Source organism: Anastrepha ludens, chromosome 5 (assembly GCF_028408465.1).
Source record: "Anastrepha ludens isolate Willacy chromosome 5, idAnaLude1.1, whole genome shotgun sequence".
Lineage (NCBI taxonomy): Eukaryota > Metazoa > Arthropoda > Insecta > Diptera > Tephritidae > Anastrepha > Anastrepha ludens.
The window spans coordinates 63,289,145-63,308,532 of NC_071501.1; the positions used below are offsets into that span (position 1 = coordinate 63,289,145).

General features: G+C 36.5%; 1 protein-coding gene across 1 annotated transcript in view; it reads right to left on the minus strand.

Moving 5' to 3' along the window:
- LOC128863066 (sodium- and chloride-dependent GABA transporter ine) overlaps nucleotides 1–18,825 on the minus strand; it is a 46,103-nt gene extending 27,278 nt beyond the window's left edge. Inside the window, exons 1-3 of the mRNA XM_054101968.1 lie at nucleotides 18,433–18,825; nucleotides 7,955–9,261; nucleotides 3,196–3,496 (exon numbers count right to left, since the gene is read on the minus strand). Of these exons, the coding sequence (XP_053957943.1) occupies nucleotides 3,196–3,496; nucleotides 7,955–9,261; nucleotides 18,433–18,443 (1,619 nt within the window). The 5' untranslated portion in view covers nucleotides 18,444–18,825. The remainder of the gene's footprint in view (nucleotides 1–3,195; nucleotides 3,497–7,954; nucleotides 9,262–18,432) is intronic.
- Nucleotides 18,826–19,388: the final 563 nt, after the last annotated feature.

The following is a 19,388-nucleotide window of genomic DNA, read 5'->3' on the forward strand; positions in this document are numbered from 1 at the left end:
TCAACTTAGATACATATACATACATATATCACACATAACTTAATACAACCTATTTAGTTTAATATATTATTGTTACCTCATACATATTGAACTTGCTAATTGACAATTCATATAAGTAAATGCAAATTAACTGGGGTATTAACAACATTTTAAGCGCGTTTAATTTTAGCACACAGTGTGTAAATCCATTAAAAAAAGTTTGTATAATTAATTTGGAATTCACCTATATGTATGTATGTACACATACGTGCATGCCGACGAAATAATAATTCTCCATAGCTTCCACCTGCCCCAACCTTTTGTGAGTGAACTCGTTGCCACATGGCTATTGACTTCTTTGCACACTGTGTATTGGGTTTTAACGAGGTGTTAAAATTACTCTTGCCGTATCGCAAATATTTGTGCCTAAAAATGTTGTTTAACATTTTTATTAGCCTGATTTATTTTTTGATAGCATAAATAAACTTTCTCACATTAATAACTAACGGCGAAGCCCACGCGAATATTGTTTAGGCTTTAGCAAACAAAAAATGGGTTTACCTAGTAAATAAAATTTACTAACCGCTGATGAAAACTTGGTAAGAGACCATATTAATGTTGATGAAAACTTGGTAAGAGACCATATTAATGTTGCAATTTTTGAGATAAGAGGCAAACACAATTCTCGGTGACCTACAGATGAACTAGCAAGAAATGCAAAAATCCTGTTTCTTCTTTTTTCTCATTCATTTCTCTTCCTACACTTTGTTGCAAGTAAATATGTATACAGATGTAGGAATTATTGTAGGTATTGCAAGTATTTTCTTCCATATGTTTGGTTGTCCTGCCATTGCACGAATTGGAAACTTTGCTATCCGTGCACTTTGGAAGGATTGGAGACATATAAAATCCTCGCATTATTTCAATTTTGAGTTAGTACTCCGGAATAACATGAACAGATTTCGTCTCTAAAACCATTCATTCAGCTCATGGGGGAACCGAGAAAGGTTTTTGATCTCGTTACGTTGAGTATGAGTTCAGGGAAGCACTTCAATAAATATAAAAAAAAATTGTTTGCCTTTGCGTTTCAAAAAATTGTGTAATGTTGTTAAATATTTTATTAAAAGTATGCATTTCATTTTATACGCAAGTCGCAGGTATCAGCTAGTAATATTATATAATATAATAAAGTTTTAACCCAATTAAAGGGCCTTTCTTTGTTATTATAATCTGGTAAATCTGGCCGCCGTGGCCACGAGTTACATGGTCCATTCGATCATTCTAATTTTTGACTGCTTTTTATAATAAATCTGGCCCTATGGCGTCAATCGTGGTTGAATATTGAAATAAATCAATTGTTAAGCGCGCTGTATGGCAAGTTGTGCCGTTTTGTTGAAACAAAATGTCGTCGATGTCTAGCTGATTAATTTTTGGAAACAAAAATTCAGTCGCCATGGCTCAATAGCGCTCGCTATTCACCGTAACGACAGCTCCTTCCTCATTTCGAAAGAAATAAGGGTCGATGATGGCGCCAGTGGTCTTTGAACTTCGCGAATAGATATTTTTTTTTTCAAAGTGACTTTCTACAATTTGGACGCGTTCTTCTGGCGTCATACGATTCATGATGACTAGTCAAACTTTACTGAATAAGCAAAGCGAATTGAGTACTGAAGGTGGCGCCATTAAACAACAGTTACTTTAATCGGACGTCAGCTCCCTTCGCAATACAAAACAAACAACAGTAGGAGAAATTGCATGTTTGTGAAAATTCAGTGAATGGCTTGTAATATTGTGTTTTATGAGATTAAAACTAAACAAACCAATGCAAATGAAGTGCCGCGTGTTAAATTGTTAAGCACAAATGAATATAAAGCCTCCAAATGCAGTTTTTTGCGATTTTTTGTGCAGAAGACGCCGTGGCTAGAATAATTTCTTGTGTTTGGTGGTTTCCAATGCTCCATTGCTCCATTTCGCCGACTCTTCTTTGTCACAAACAAGTAATTCTCCTTCCTTTTGTTTGTTTATTGAGGGACTCTTACGACCCGGCGAATTCTGAAGGCGCAATCTCTTTCTCTATCATTCTTGTTGAAAACGTACTTTTTATGTTAATATATTAATTATTATTGGGATAGGATGTGACCGGATTATACGACCACGTAATACAATACTTCTAAGAAATGGAAAAGAGTACCACAATTATCATTTACGAAATCACTAGAAGAGTCAACAACAAGAAGAGTAAAAAATACTGCGGACGAAGCTGTCGCTTGACTGCGAATATAATGGATGAGATTCCTGAAAAATGAAACTTGTGAATTTTCCATTAAACTTGTTTAGATGATTCTAAATACCACTTTGGATCTGGTTTGGATCTTTTATCTAAAAGGCGAAGAATAAAAATATACGAAAATGTTAAGCTACCTACTTACATATTATGCCGCGTTATTAGACTATAAATGGAAGAAAAACATAAACATACATCCCTCCTGTTTTTCAGGAACATTTTAAGAATCTTAACAACTCAAAATGATACAAATTAATAACTCTTTTAAAATCAAAAATTTCAATAAAGCTAGTATTTAAAATAAAACTCATAGTTATTGCTTTGAATCCTTTTTTGAACATTCAGTTAACTGGTCTAAGTCAATTCCAAATTTTTAAACAAGATTTTCGCATAAAATTCATACAAAATTTCATATTCATAATACATTTCGGTTAATCAAGACTAATAAAATTCTAAGTAAAAAGGTAGCATAATGTAAAAATATTTTTCAATTTGTTGAAATGCAATTCATTAAATATCTCGAAACAAGAAATATATAACTTAGACCACTTTCATAATTATGGGACTAGATACTACTTCTAATTGACTTAGTAAGAACGTTCCCACGACAGTAACTACCCAGAATTATATCCACGCAAGGACTGCCACTCCCAATCATTTATGAAGAATATTTACGCTGTTACAACCAGAAAACTTAATAAGAAAGATAGGTGAGAAGCAATTTAATTTACAAAAAAAATTATATCGGTATATTTCTCCTAGCGCTAATTATCACAAATGATTATCGCATAATACACGTGCATGTTTACTAGCACACACATTTCTTCAAGCCAGCCACATTTAGCTAAATAACAACAAATATGTTTATACATATGTACGTATGCAACTAAAATAAACGCATACCACTTAAAACTTGAGCTACTCATACTTACGGTGGCGTGGGTGGATGCACCATATTGAACAGTTCATGTGGAGTGTTCGGCACTCGTCTAATCACTAATCTACGTCCATCCGTCGAACCGATGCCAATCGATGCTAATGAGCGAACTGACGTCACATCCGAATAAATTTGATTGGCAGCGTGATCACGATATATGAAAGAGGAACTAGCGCTTAAATCTTTGCCCGAATGACTGGGTCGTAAATAATGTTGCTGCTGTTGTTGTTGCTGCTCCAACAGTTCATACTGTGTTAGGGCATCAGTAAGGGCATCCTGTGAACTAGGTATGTACGCTGGAAAAATAGAAAAGAAAAATATATACATACATATATGTATATAAGTAAATAATAATAATTATTACTATTATTTATTAGAGCAATATGAAATATAAACTAATTGATAGAGCATACTAGCTACTGTGCTACAGTGCTATTGTTTTAAATATTACTTATACCTGCATGCTACTTTACACGTATAGAAAAATTTCAAGCTTTTTAATTCGTCGATATTGGTTTAAATGCTGTTGATTAGATTGGTATCTTTTGAAATTGAATATTTTAAGTACATTGTCTAGGTTGTGTGGAGTTGAAGTGCAGTTGTCTAGGATGTATAGTAGGCTTAGGTTGTTTCTGCAAAATGGACAAGCAGAAGCACACCCCCTTCTGCTTGATGAGAGGAGGAGTTCGTGAGTTAGTTTGGAGTGGCCAATTCTTAGGCGGGTGAAGATACTGGTTTGCGTTTTCGATAGTGTAGATGGGAAAATTGATTTTTTGCGTTCAGGGTTGAGGTTAGTGTAAGGGTGGTTGAAATTAGTCCAGGAGTTGTGTTGCTGTAAGTAGAGGTAATGGTAAGGTAAAAAGCTTGCGAATATCTTTCGCATGAGAGAGTTGAACGTGATGATGGGAGAGAGGTGTAAACTTTTGGCTGTAGAGTCGGCATATTCATTTCCGGTAATACCTTTGTGACTTGGGGTCCATATTATTTTTGTTTTACCAGCTTTTTTTTATTAAATGGTCACGTATTAGAGAGATTATTTGATTGCGGTTGTGAATATTATCCAGACTCTGGAGGACAGAGAAACTATCAGTGAAGACTGCGAACTTGCCTTTTGCATTAGATGCGAGGGTTACTGCCTTCAGAATTGGGAATATGAATAGATAGAGCTGTAACTTGGGAGTCGACCACCTGTTAGTAATTTGCCGTTGTTATCAACAACAGCAAAAGTTGTTCTGTGGTCTATTATCTATTGGCTAAATCTTTCTTGTTGACTAAGCCATGATACGGCTTTTTTGAAGGAATAAAGACTATAATTAATTGAGTTTGGATGTAGGAGCCATGGCGCCTTGCGGCTTACCGTCGAACAAGTTGGAGATATTTTTATATCCAGGTCATTAAGCTTGGAGATGCATTTTGTAAGTTCCTTTGTGCATGGAAGCTTTTTCAAGATATCAAATAGAGGTCTATCGGCTATGGTCAATATTTTCGGAATGCGCCGCAAAGTGGCCGTTTTGTATCGTTCAAGGATAGATGGCAGCCCGGCTTCGGCGAGGACGCATTTAATTGGAGATGTTGGGAAGGCGTACACGCTTCTGCGTACTGAAGTGTGGTAAGGTTTATTAAGAAGTTTAAGATGGGAGCTGGCGCATCCTCCATACATTGGAAGACCGTAGTCTATTTTGGATAGAATCAATGACCTGGTTATATTCACAAGTGTTTTGGTGTGAATATGTAGGTGTTTTGAGGTAAGGCATTTGATTATGTTAAGTCGGGTTGTAAGGTGTTTTTTTACTTGGTATCGAGAATGATGCCCAGTACTTTCAGGTAATTGACATTTTCTATGGTTGTATTCATCGTGCTTACTTGTAGCTGGGGGCAGTTGGATTTCGACAAATGTGTAGAATTTTGCATTTATCGAGTGCTAAGATCGCTCCTGAGTATTGTCCCCAGCAATTTCGACAGAGTTCTTTGTACGTTGTTTATGTCTTTAGATTTTGTATAGAAGAAAGCGTCGTCGGCATATATTCTGAAGTCTAAACTTTTGTGCACAGATGTGGTTTTATTTAACTGTTCAAAGGCTATAATAAAGAGAACTACGGAAAGGGGAGAGCCCTGTAGAATACCGTTTTCAGGTATTCCCGTTTGGGAGGAAAAAACTGTTTACTCGTGTATAGAATTTACGTTTTGTGAGGAATGATTTTATGAGATTATATATCTTTGGTCCAACTCCCCAGGATGTTAGCTGTTCGATAACGATGTGGGCGCCGAGTAAATTTTTTATTATGATCTGAAACTAGTTTTAAAACATCTATTGTTGATTTAAATAAAAGTAAAATATTATGGAAATCGCTTAGATATTAAGATTTCAATTTCATTTTGATTAAAAGAGTTAATTTGAAATTTACAATTGCGGTGTATAATAAAATAAAATTTTCGCTTTCAGAAAATAATAAATATTTCACATTTGACTTTTGCTTCTTATTAATAAAATGCATTAACAATTTTATAGGGCAAAACGATAATTTTTTGTGTTGTTGTGCTCGCTGTCGTTTAATAGTACTCTTGTGTACCATCTCACAACACAAAAACTAGACAAACTAAAGAATAAGCATTACCTCTATTCCCTATAACGCTAAAATTTATTCATTCATTTGGCAAGCTGATAGCCCTTGTCACTAGTGCATTTTAATTTTAATATTATTATTTATATTATCTCGCGCTGTGCTAAGTTTTAAGTAGCGGTTTTAAATACGGAGAGCTAATATGGAATGAACTCTCTTAATGAATTTCTTGTTATTCAATGTATTTCATTTGAAGATTTTTTATTTATTTTATTTTCCGAGTTACAACATCGCAACATTTTCCGATGTTTCTGTTTTGCTGCAGATGCAAAAGAAACTATCGATAGCGCATAACCTTTATACGCTCATGTGAGATGAACCTGGAGAATGCCTCACACACCACTGGTATGACGGCACAGAGGCGTTAGAAGAGCATAAAGCTGCCTACAAAAATGGTGGACTCAGACGAGGGTGAATAGTATTGGCCTATTTCATGGACGCCGTTCCGCCCCCTCCCGCAGCAGTAATGCATAAATAAGTTCCGGGAAGGGAGTTTCCTCAGAAGAGGAGGAGGGATTGTTTTAGTGGCTACACCGTTTGACGAAGTTGGCGACGGTCGGTGTGAGGGCGAAGGCATTTTGAACCCTACCTAAAAAAAAAACTACTACTTTATTTATTAATTTTCCCATTAGCCCGACCTAAACATCAGATGTGTGATTAATTTGTTATGAGGAGAAATTCCGGTGACCAGTCTCCGAAGCTCTATATGCTCGGACTTTAAATAGGTACTCGTATTGATGAGTAGGGAATATATCTATTTTTTTAAAGAACTTAATCTAGGCGATCGCCGTAGCCGAATGGGTTGGTGCGTGACTACCATTCGAAATTCACAGAGAGAACGTTGGTTCGAATCTCGGTGAAACACCAAAATTAATAAAAACATTTTTCTAATAGCGGTCCCCCCTCGACAGGCAATGTCAAACCTCCGAGTGTATTTCTGCCATGAAAAAGTTCCTCATAAAAATATCTGCCGTTCGGAGTCGGCTTGAAACTGTAGGTCTCTCCATTTGTGGAACAACATCAAGACGCACACCACACCCAAAAAGGGTGTACGCGCCAATTATATATATAAATATATATATATATATATATATAATCTTATGCTTACCGCCGTAGCTGAAAGGATTGGTGTGTGACTACCACTCGGGATTCGTATCTCCGTACATGAAACAGCAAAATTATAGGAAAAGTTTTTTCGAATACGCACCTTACAAATAGGAGGAGAAGCTTGTCCAAACACCCAATAAAGGATGTAAGAGCCAATTAAATAATATATAATGATAATTATAGTATATGTGTCATATAACATAATCTTATGCCAGCAATCTTTCTATTTCCTCGCAGGACTTTGAGTTTATTCGAGTTTCAATCAATGAGGCAATATTTCGTGTTCGATGAAAAATTTGGCAACTTTTGCAAATGCCAAGCGTTCTAGCACTTCAGGTTTTGGAGTTTCATTCGTGCAAAACTGTGCCTTAGCAGAATTTATGATGAAAGAAAAGTAAGCAAAATCAGATTTATCAGATTATCATCATTTGTTGTGCTTAAATACAGATACTAATGCATAATGCATTGTTTTTATTGAATGTTTCTGTGTCTGAAAATGAGAAAAATACATATATAACAAACTTATTTTGAAAAAAGTTGCCGATTTTGTATTCTGACTTCTGCCTTCCTCTCTGTTTTCTTAAAAATTTCGGTAATAATCCGTTTTTTCGCCATATTATTTTGTTATATTACATATTTAGATATACATACTATGTTAAGTATTTTCTGCTTAAATTTAATTCGATCTTAAACTAATGTAAAAATATAGTTTATGGCTTTGGTGACAGTCAATTACGCCTCTAATTTTTTGCCTCTAATCCCCACTTAAACATCGACCCCTTGAAAGCTTTACGAGGCGTTACTGAGGAGAGTTGGTGTTAGCATCGTGTGCTGCCATCTATCAAACGACCGCAAAACAAATAACAGGCTCATTGATAGATTAGTATGGGTTTGGCAGCTATTCGAGTAAGATGAAGAAATGGCTCGCGTTTCTTCATTTCTAACACGGGTATTTATTGAACTCCCCTCGTTCTAACCCAACTAAATTTCATTAGCTAATGAACTAATTTCGTATTGATTGCTTACCTGACACCACCGATCTCATGCTGCTTCTTTCGCTGCGAGCGCGCGAACCAATACCCTGTAGGTATGGCATTGTTTCACTGGTGGTTAAGGCGCCGCGATAGTAGGGGTAAGCAGCTGTAGTCGCCGGTGCTGTGGATGTTGTAACTAACGCTGTGGTAGAGCAGGAGAGTGGGGTTTGTGTATTGGCGATCGTGTATTTTGGTATGAGTTTCGTCGCGGATTTAATTGAACTGATTGTGGTTGCAATATCTGGATGAACTGATGCATCGATGGCAGGCATGTGGCCGCCACTAACGAAACCACAACCACCACCCCCATCAAAACGATCACCGCCACCTCCATCCGATTCGCAATCCTCAATTGTAAATGTCACGCCAGCTGCATTATTATTGAGCATAGTCGCTATTGTTGTTGGCGTATTTGTACTCGTATTAGTCGACTGATGAACTACATCCGATTGTGATTTTTCTAAACGCGTTGATGATGATGATAATGGAGATGTTGAATGAAAAGCGGTGTGTGGTGTGAGCATTGACTGATTAACTGTTGTCGGTGCATGGATTTTACTCATTCCACTCGGCAGCTGTGGCGGTGATTGCGCTTGTGCTGTGCTTGCTAAACCTGCTCCCGTAGTCGTTGCATACGCGGACAATTGACGGGATACCGATTTCGGTCGTTGTAATGGCTGCTGTTTTTGTTGTTGACTTGTGCCAGGCGTCTTCTGGATTGCAGCTGCTAGTGTGGACAATGAGCTTGTTGAGAAGGTTTGACGAACTGGGGGAGAGGTTTCTTTTGTTGTGCCGATGGGTGTGGGCGGTGTGGCGGGTATGATGATAAATTTATGCGAACGTGCGGAGGGTGAGCGGATCAGACGTGTTTGTTCGTCGCCGCTCTCCGCACCGCTATCGGAAATTTGGCTAAGCCGAAAGTTGTGCGATGCCTGCTTGCCAATTTGTGCGAGGGTGGGAGTCGCCGTCGTTCTAGAGTTCTCTTTTGGGGTTGTGGCAGTATTTGTGGTGTTGGATTTGATTGCGGAAGAGTTGATTTTCGCTTGCTTTGGAGCATTCGAAGTGCTCGGCTGTTCGATGGATGAAGCGTCCATGTTGGTGACTATTGTAGTAATTTTACTAATGCGATTAAATAGTTTCTCTGAACTGTGTCTGACCACTATTTTGAGGTGGTAGTTCTGAGAATGATGCACCTTCACTTTTTCATACCTCAGATTAATAGTAACACTACTGCAATGGTCGCTTTGTTCATACTGGTTTAAATTCTGTAGCTTTTGCACCGGAACATATCGCTGTCTACTGTAATTATATTTTGGTAGAGATTATGTCAAGCGATAAATGTTAGGTCACACTTTTGCAAGGAAAAGAAGTAAATAAAAAATATTTGCACGGCAGCTATTATAAAAATGTTTAAGGCAAAAAAAAATACAACAATAAATCGTTAGGTTTTATCTCAGTCTTCCTGGCGGACGCTTTCTTATCGCCACGAAATTCACTCAAGACTAAGTATGTACGTATGTTCGCAAAGGTACGCTAGAAATTAAAAGACGCTAACATTAATTTACACCCATGCATACACATTCTTATAAATTATCCGTAATTCTGCGTAGCTTAGACAAATTTTTGCTATGGTAATCTTTTTCTGTAGAAATGTGCTATAATCATATGGATATAGTCCTACCTCAGCAGAGTGACTAATTTACGATGGTGTTGCAAATTATTCACAAATATGCAACGTGATAAAGAGAAAAACAACAAAAATAATACATAGTTTGCCACTTGTAACCTTGATCGCATTTGGATGAACTTCTGCAAGCGAAAGAAAAAAGAACGAACAAAATAAAATGAAATAAAATCAAACGAAATAAATGAAGACGGAAATATACATGAAACTAATTAAAATAGAAAAAAGAAAAAAAGAATTGACGCGAAAGGAGCTGAATTAAATTAGAGGTTAGCATAAGCGGTCACAGTAGCCGCGTAGTTTTTGCAAGAGCATCATTCCATGGATTCGAGTTCAAAGTTGGTGGCCAATCACCGACTGTATGATATTTCTGTTGTGAAAAAGCTTTTCATAAAAAACCATCCGTGCCATTCGGAGGCGGAATAAAACTGTAATTCCCTCTATTTGTAGACACCATAATAAGGGATACACGGGCCGAAATAAAATAAAATTATCATCGAGTTTTGCGATCTAATTTGACCTGTTGTTTGCTTTCCAGATCCACTTTGGCCCATACGTTCAATTTGGCGTGAGGGTAGGTACTATGAGTGACTTAAAGAAGGGTGAATATATAGCACATATATTTTGAAGTAAGCCAGATATGCTGAATGTGGAGATTACACAAGTAGTACAAAGAAAAGGCTTGAGAAGCAGAGGAAAAATTTACTCAAAGTTCGATTAACAAGTACAGCGGCATACAGAAGGATTAAAGACCGTGACCAACTTTTCTGATGAATAAAAAAATCATTTAGGCCCTCATCGAATTTAAAAGAATCAGCTTATAGGCTGACCTAACCGGAGCAGCCGAAGTTAGTCGCTAAATTTCGTTTTTCACCATAGCTGTAGGCCAAACATCAAAGAGTGGTAACTTTAGCTAGTAGCTATATTAGCACTATTTTATCCAAAGAAAAAGCAAAATTTTTATAGACTCCGTTATAGAATAAAAGTTATGGATCAGAATAGAGGTAAAGCCATAAGCAACATTTCAAAATAAGATTTATAAAAATTAAAAAATAATTGGGTGATGACAGAATTTCATATAAAATGAGGACTGTATGTGGCATAAAACTAAAAATGAGACCCTATGAGACCCTAGGGATTATACTTTTTTAATTTTTTTGCACTGTTTAAATTAAATGTTGTGGGGGAAAATTTTCATAGATTTCTCTACATAGTTCATATATTGTAACACCATATTATATGTAAATAGACAATTCCTCCTATACTTTCGGTTTATAGTTGATTTAAATTTAATTTACAAAAATAAAGTTTTGTGTGTGGCAAATTTATTATATATTTTAAATTATAAATAAAATTAATATTTATTGAGCCATCTCTTTCGATTCGAAATTAAGCTGATGAAAATGAAGTTTGTCCGGCACTTTCCATTATAAAGTGAAACTTTGTAAAGCTTTACACCTTAGCTATCTGGTGATGTGCTAGGTTAATATTTTAAAATTTTTAAATCGAGGTAGATATAGCTTAAGATTAATTCGTCTACCAAGTTTCATCACTGCTGTCGAACGGTAAATACAATTAATGCTAATCTTCTGCCTATATTGTCTCAGGTAGACATAAATCTCGTTACATTTTACGACGCACTTGCAAACATGCAAACATACATACATATACATATGTACAGTACATAGTATGAGTTATCAGATAATTTTTCTGCCGCTAAAGTGGTTGAATAAGTCCAAACTTTAAAGAATAGCCCTTAAAATATATTGCCTGTGTCCGCACCGCCCGCATTCACTTACTTGTACCGCTATAATCGATAAACAATACTTACTTTTGTTCACATTTGTTTTGTTCTCTTTTCCCGACTTCTAAGTGTATGACTAATAACTGTCACGAAATGCAAATAATAGATTTTTTTCTTACAAATTTTAAGTTACGTCATAGTATTACGAGTATTAACAGCTAAGTGTGTGTGGCGTCTTAAGTAGGTGACGCTGTGAAGTCACTCGTGTCAAACTACATATTTCTCAAACGGACAGGCTGAAAGTATGAATTTGTATGCACTGAAATGTGTATGTATGCATGTACAAAACGGCAAAAATTAGCAAAGCTAACATCCACGATAGTAAAGGTAGTTCTCATGCGAGGCTTATTCAATCTTTTCATTGGAGGTGATTTTTAAGCGGCGGCTCCCAAACCCATGGAAAAGACCCACGAAAGGAGAATCGACATTCACTATCTTTTCGTCACTTCAAAGCTGCATTCGACAGTACGAAAAGGAGTTATCTGTATGGCGCGATGTCTGAATTTGGTGTCCCCACAAAACGAATACGGCTTTGCAAGATGACGTTGCTTAACACCAGCAGCGCCGTCAGAATTGGGAAGGACCTCTCCGAGCCGTTTGATACCAAACGAGGGTTCAGACAGGGTGATTCGCTGTCGTGTGACTTTTTTAACCTGATGTTGGGGAGCATCGGACGAGCCGCAGAACTTAATCGCTCAGGCACTTTAACAGCTACGATACGATATTGAGCATAGAAATGCCAGAAGATACATATCTAGTGGGATACGCGGGCGATATAGCGGCGGTCATACCAGCTCGGGACACTGAGGACGCTAGAAGGAAGTTGAACCAATACACAGCAAAATAAAGCTAATTATGGCGGCCACAGGCTCAATTCTCCTGTATGGCAGCGAAGTATGGGGAATTGTGCTAAACTGCAAAGCCAAGCGCAAAGCACTGGAGGCTGTGCAACGAACAGCGGCACTCAGAGTTGCCTCAGCCTACCCATTAGACGACGGTCGCTGTAAGTGCGAAGGCATTTTGAACCCTACCTCACCCAACAACAAAAAAAAAATAAATAAAATAAAATGGCCCTATGGTGAACGAAGTTCCTACGAAGCAACGAGCTTAAATGGCTACCGAGACCTTGCAATTTGGCACCATTGGCCATCTTTCTATGGGGCTATCTGAAAAGTGTGAGCTATACCAATAAGCAAGAAACGATTTAAAAGCTGAAAAATATGATGAAATAAAAACATAATTTCGATATTTTTTAAAAGAAAATCTATGGTTTTATCGAACCAACCTGCATTGCCAAATTATAAAGAAAACTTCACACAATATCGAGGAAAGAGATTTTCATGAAAAATATGAAGGTGGCCGCCGTAGCCGAATGGGTTGGTGCATGACTACCATTCCGAAGTGCCGTGGTTCGAATCTCTGGGTATGAAACATCAAGTGATAGAAAACGTTTTTTCTAATAACGGTAGACCTTCGGCAGACAATGGTAAGCCTCCGAGTATTTTGAGTTCTGCAATAAAAAACTTCTCATAAAAACCATCTAATAATCGCATACAACATAAAAATGTAGTTCTTTCCATATGTGGAACAGCAACAAGACGGGTCAAGGACAAGCAAATTCTCTATTGTGTGGTGCAAAAGATAGTTTGAGTTGCTGAATTGTATCACATGATATTGTCGGCTTCAGAAATGTACAGTTTGATGTCAACATTAAAATACCAAGCAAGTGCCATTGTGATGCCACATATAATACATATCTGGGATGACTGTTAATTAATTAAATAATGCTACTGACGCTGTCATAGGAGAAGTACGTAAACGGCAAATGTGAGGGGTACACCAGGTGTTTAGCGTAAGTCATTATCTTTCGAACTAATTATGTAAAGAAATTAGTGTTCGCCGGAAAAATGTTAAGATATAAATGAATTGTTTGAAATTTTACTAAAACTTTACAATCTATTCAAAGAAGTGTATGGCAATAAATGCTTATCACACACACTTGGTTTTGAGTGGTTTATGCGTTTTTAATACAGCCGTATTTCATTCTTGTTGAACTTTCCAAAACGATAATGATAAAACGACCCGAATTGTGGAAAGCAAGTAATGTGTCCTCCATCTAGGCAAGGCATTGACTCATTTCGTATTGTCTGTTTTACATCATGCATCGGGCTACTATCCGCTTCCAAGGTTCGAAGGTATTAATACATGTAAACTGAAAAGGCTGAAAGAAGCAGACTTCTGGCACTGTTTCAAACAATGGTAGATTTCCATGGAGCTTTAAAGGCGTGTATATGGAAATAAAATATTGCTAAGTTGTATTAGTACATCGCATACACCTTTGAGGGATACTTAAGGCGAGCGAGTCAAAAGTATTTTGGGCGCGTTTATACGAGGTGATCAAAAAGTAAGTTGACTTTGCATTTCATTTCATTTATTCGCCATATTTAGTTTGTTTTTGACAGGTAATAAGGTTAGATGTGTTTTGGTTTTTACACTTTACTGATGATCAGAATCGCTTGAAAATATTTATTTGATCACAGTATTGTGAAGGCTAAATTTTAAGAAATTAAGCAAAGAGGAGCTAAACTTTAAAGCTCTAAAAATCAGTATCTTACATAAAAAAAAAATTAAAGTGTAAACACTTAGCAAGTGCTCATATAAATTCTTGCAATGATTTAGTTTTCTGATATTGTTTGGCTCTAACTAGGTTTTTCATACATATTTTTTTTTGCAAGGTGCACGTGCGCACTCACAAAAGAATCTTATTCTTAAAAAAATGAAGTTCAATTGAAATTGTTATTTTTTTTTTTTTTGCAACTCTCTTAGCATTTAGTGTTGTACTTTCTTTCTATTATTTTTCTTCTATATTTAGTGTTGTACTTTACTACTTACTTAACTATTCGTGAGAGCGCAAAGTTAGCTATAAAAGAAGAAGAAGAAAAGGCAAAGATTCCAGTTCGAAAACAACAAGATTGTATAGAAAAAGTGGAAAAGCTTTATCAAGAATGGCAAAATCGTCAAAAGAACAAAAATAAAAATTTGGAGGTTTTTCGAACAAGAGAGATGGAGTTTGTTAATGAACTGAATGATCTTTTCTATATCGCACACATTGATGCTCTATATATGATGAAGGATGAAACTGATAAACCTGTTCTTCTTTTACAATGTGAGAAAGGGCGTCCAGGATGTTTGCTTGGAATTAATAAAACAGCCATTCTAAAAGATAAACAAAAATTAGATCGATTAAGTGCAGAAGAAAGCCCGAAGCGAAAGCAAATTGATGAAAGTAATAAGTCGATAGGAATCAGTTTCCAAGGTATGAACAATGAGTATTTAATTCAATGTTTGATTAATTTAATTTACTAAATTTAATGTTAAAAATAAATTTTGATTAGATCAAGAAATTTTTTCTTCGTCCGAAAGCTGATCCGAAACTTGAAATGATGGATACGGAAGTACTGCGGCCATTGAGAAGAGGCAAAAATAAATTCCTAACGCCGAGACTTCTTGAAGCTTTGGACAAGTGGAAAATTTCTGATAGGTCGGCTATTCATTTAATTAATGCAGTCGCAGAAGCACTTGGACATCCCGTTGTTACACTTTTAATAAATCGGACAACATTACAGGAGGAACGTAAAAAAAGCCGATTGAAAATATCTACATGTGTTAAAAATAATTTCAAGGCATTGAAAAATTGAATTTTTAAATTGTTTTTATTTTGTATTATTCAATATATAAAAATATTTTATTTTTTAGCTTGCAGCGGGAAAAATGCTTCCTGAATTAACAGGGAGTTCCAAAATTAACTACTTCAACAGACCTAAAAATTGCTGAGGCTGTTCACGAACTGTTGGTCGATGGAATGCTGAAAAAACAAATACCGCGGAATGCTTTGATACGATCTCTGCAAATACTGGAAGAGTGCAAGCAGCTGCACCGACACAAACTATGAATTATCTCTGCGAGCTGCATTTTAATCGAAAATGAGTGGTACATCAGGTGTGAAAGTTCCAATATTTGACAGATTTAAGGCCAAGTGGAATGGATAAAACTAATTACAAGGCTGGTATAGAGAATGATTATGTGGCAAAACTGCTAAATTATGTGAAATACGAAATGGTCGAATTCTGTACGAATGAATTATCACGATATCATGCACGAGACTATTCCGAGGAGTTATTACAGCTTTCTTTAATCCTTTTTTGGAACTTTATCGAAAGAAAAAGTTGATTTCCGTCTGCCTGGACCTATACATAACGCACGTTAGATACCCAAAGCTATTTATTCTTTGAAAATGTATAATTTTTAGAAATGAATTTAAGTAAACAGTCCGTGAAGAACAGCTTTTACGCGATATACATCTGTATGTATAGCTTCTACGTTAAAGTATGGTTTTGTTCCACTGCTGCTGCTGAAGCACCCAATCAAGATTTAATATTTCTGCTAGAGATTTATCATTATCAAAGGATTGACAAACAATTATCAGCTGCAGTTGTTGGCAAGATATGCAATCATTTACGGTATTTATCGGATGAAAGCATTGCGTTAGAACGAAGAAAAGAAGAATGGTGAAAAATCTTAATACTTCTGTGGATTGCGATGTCGAACCATGCAACATAAACATAAAACACATACACTTTTTTTTTATTTTACTTTACTTACTAACTACTTAAAATACCCATTTTTCTTTATTTTTCAACTTTAGGCTCTAGATTTAAGATTCTAGGCTTAATATTTCATAATTTGCAGTTTTTTTGGTAACCTTACTTTTCTAGAGGGTGATCCTCAAAAAATAAAGGTGTTTTATTTTTTCCACATGAATAACGGCCACCCTAGTGTACATAGAACCCTACAGATTGGAAATGAAATTTGAAAAGGGCTAGCCAAGAAGCACTGGTAACTCCTGAAAAAGCCCATTGTAAATATCTGAAGCTTATCTTACATATAATTTGCGCGTACATCCTTTTTGGCCGAGCTCCTCCTCCTATTTGTGGCGTGCGTCTTGACGTTGTTCCACAAATGGAGGGATCTACAGTCTACACTCGGAGGCTTGCCATTGCCTGCCGAAGGGCGACCGCTATTAGAAAAATGGTTTTCTTAATATTGGTGTTTCACCGAGATTCGAACCTACGTTCTCTCTGTGAGTTCCGAATGGTAGTCAAGCACCAACCCATTCGGCTACGGCGGCAGATTGTTTTTGTTAAAAAAAAAACATAATTGTTTGCGGGGCCAATCGCTTCTTGCAACAAGTCTTAGGTCTTTTGCAATCTCGTTTATAGGGGTGTTTCACTGAACTTTACCTAAACTTAAGTTGCAGATACTACTGCCTAAAGCTCTATATTGCTTAATCAAACTCGTGGTTGAAGATGCCAAAGTCTACGTGACTGCGTATTTTCTAAATAGATATTTCCTTTCACATTCTTATGTCTCTATCACCAATGTTCACTACATTTAAGTTATTTATCCTCCACTTGTATGCCTATCTTTGCATAATTTAGTTCGTACACACAAATTTCTTTTATTTGTTTAATATTTTAGACCCCCGCAATTTGATCTCCTTAGCTTGGAGGCCATTTATTAGGAATTCAAATTTATTAATTCACTCTCTGGAGCGCAGCATACCGCAGCATGTCGTAAACTACTCATTCACTTTAAAAACACATTTACTATGTACGCTAATAGAATAATTGATATTTTCAGTAGTTTTATGCAAACTCCATTAAATATTTGAACACTATGCAGCCAAGTTGAAAAAATTCTAACTTTACCAGTTCATTCAATCCAATGGATGTTTACGAGAAGAAGAAATGGTATTATGCTCCGTGGAAGGAGATATGACATTTGGTAATGCCTACCAAATAATTTGAGAGTCATATACTCGTCCCATATGTACTTATAAGTATAAGGTGCGAGTTGATAGGTCACTTATTTAACTTCTACTTATGTCTATGTGTATGGCGGGACCTCAGAGGCAGAAATGCTTTAGGCAAATAGCTTTGGCGTGACCTCAACTTTCGGCGTATTTCCTTCATTAGCAAGAATTTTAATCATAGAGATAAGTACCGTACTTATAAAGGAGGAATGTGACAGCTAAGGCTAAAGAATAACTCCGGCCCGATATATGTTTTGCCGATCCTGCCCTTTCCAGTTCTTTAACCTAATCCAACTGATCTTTATTATCCGGCTAGGAGCTCAATTTGGAGTATGATTTGCGAAAAACACAGGAGGAAATGTAAAAAGTTATAAATACTTGTATTAATTTCTATTTTTGAAAAAGATAATAGTTTATTTTAGTCGATGTTTTGTGTTATATACATATATAATTGGTGAAACAGAGATTAATGTCACTAAATAAATAATAAATACAAGCTATACCTACTATAAATACACAACAATTACTGTAATTTAAAAATTACACAAAGTGTTAGTTTGATTGATCAGTGTAATCACGCCCTTTCATGGAATAATTTTCTTTGTTAAGTAAAACAGTTATAATAAAATGCAGTCGCCGTAATCGATTGGGCACGAAACACCAAATGATAGAACAAGTCTTTTCTAATAGCGGTCGCTCCTCGGAAGGTATTTTTGCCATGAAAAAACCATCTGCCGTTCGGAGGCGGCATAAAATGTAGGTTCCCCATTCGTGGAAAAACAACAGCACACACACCACAAATAGGAAGAGGAGCTTGGACAAACATCAAACAAAGGGTGTAAGCGCCAATTATATATGTACAATATATGAGCATATTGTTACAAATGAAATAATTTTGTAACCAATTTGAATGAAACGTTTTTGTGTAACTAGAATTGCTCACTGATGATTTTAATTTTAATGTCTTTTGTGAGAATTCTATGAAATTATTACATTTGAATTATCACGGGAAATGATGGAAAAAAATTGTCGATTTCAGACCAAATATCATTAAAAATTGAGTCTCTAAATTGAAGCTCAGAATGATATTTCCCAAAAACGCCTACTTACCAAGTATTCATACGCTTGTAAATGTACCATACGATTTCAGTCAATGAATTGCGTGAACATATTCAGAATTTTTAAGTGTTATATTTCGGGATTTGGCAACCCTGCTGTTGCAATCTGGCAACTGACAGCTGTATCGCAAAATTTGATATTTTTTGGCTTTTACGTACTCAGAACGTTTTGAAATACCAGCGCTATTTGTGTTGTTTACAGTACTTTCGACGTGGATTAACTCTGCAACATTGCATGGATGAACTTAATTCATTTTTTGGCGATGAAGCTCCATCAAGGACCAGTGTTTATCGATGGTATGGTGAATTCAATCGTGGTCGTAGTTCACTCCAAGACGAATTTCGTGACGGTCGTCCAAAATCAGTTGTTGTTCCGTTGATGCTGTGCGCGAACTGATATTGCAAGATCGTCATGTGACCTATCGTGAGATTGAGACAATCTTAGGCATTTGTGGGACCAGCATACATTCAATATTGCATAAACATTTGACTGTCAAAAAAATTTGTTTGCGTTGGATCCCACACAATTTGTCAATCACTCAAAATAAAGGCTCGTGTCGATTGGTCGAAGGAAATGCTCAAAAAATACGATCGCGGGGCTTCGAAACACGTCTATGACATCGTGATAAATGATGAATCATGGATTTACGCGTAGGAGCCCGAAAGTAAACAGCAGTCGACTGCATGGGTGTTTCAAGATGAGCCAAATCCAACAAAAGTTGTTCGCGCACGAAGTACTTCCAAGCAAATGGTCGCCTGTTTTTTCGGAAAAACTGGACATGTCGCCACCGTACCACTAGAACAACGCAGAACAGTAAATTCTGAGTGGTACACAACCATTTGTTTGCCAGTTGTCTTCCAAGAAATTAGGAAAACCAATCGCCAAAGACGGATCACTCTTCACCAGGACAATGCGAGCTCTCACACATCGGCTCAAACAACTGCATT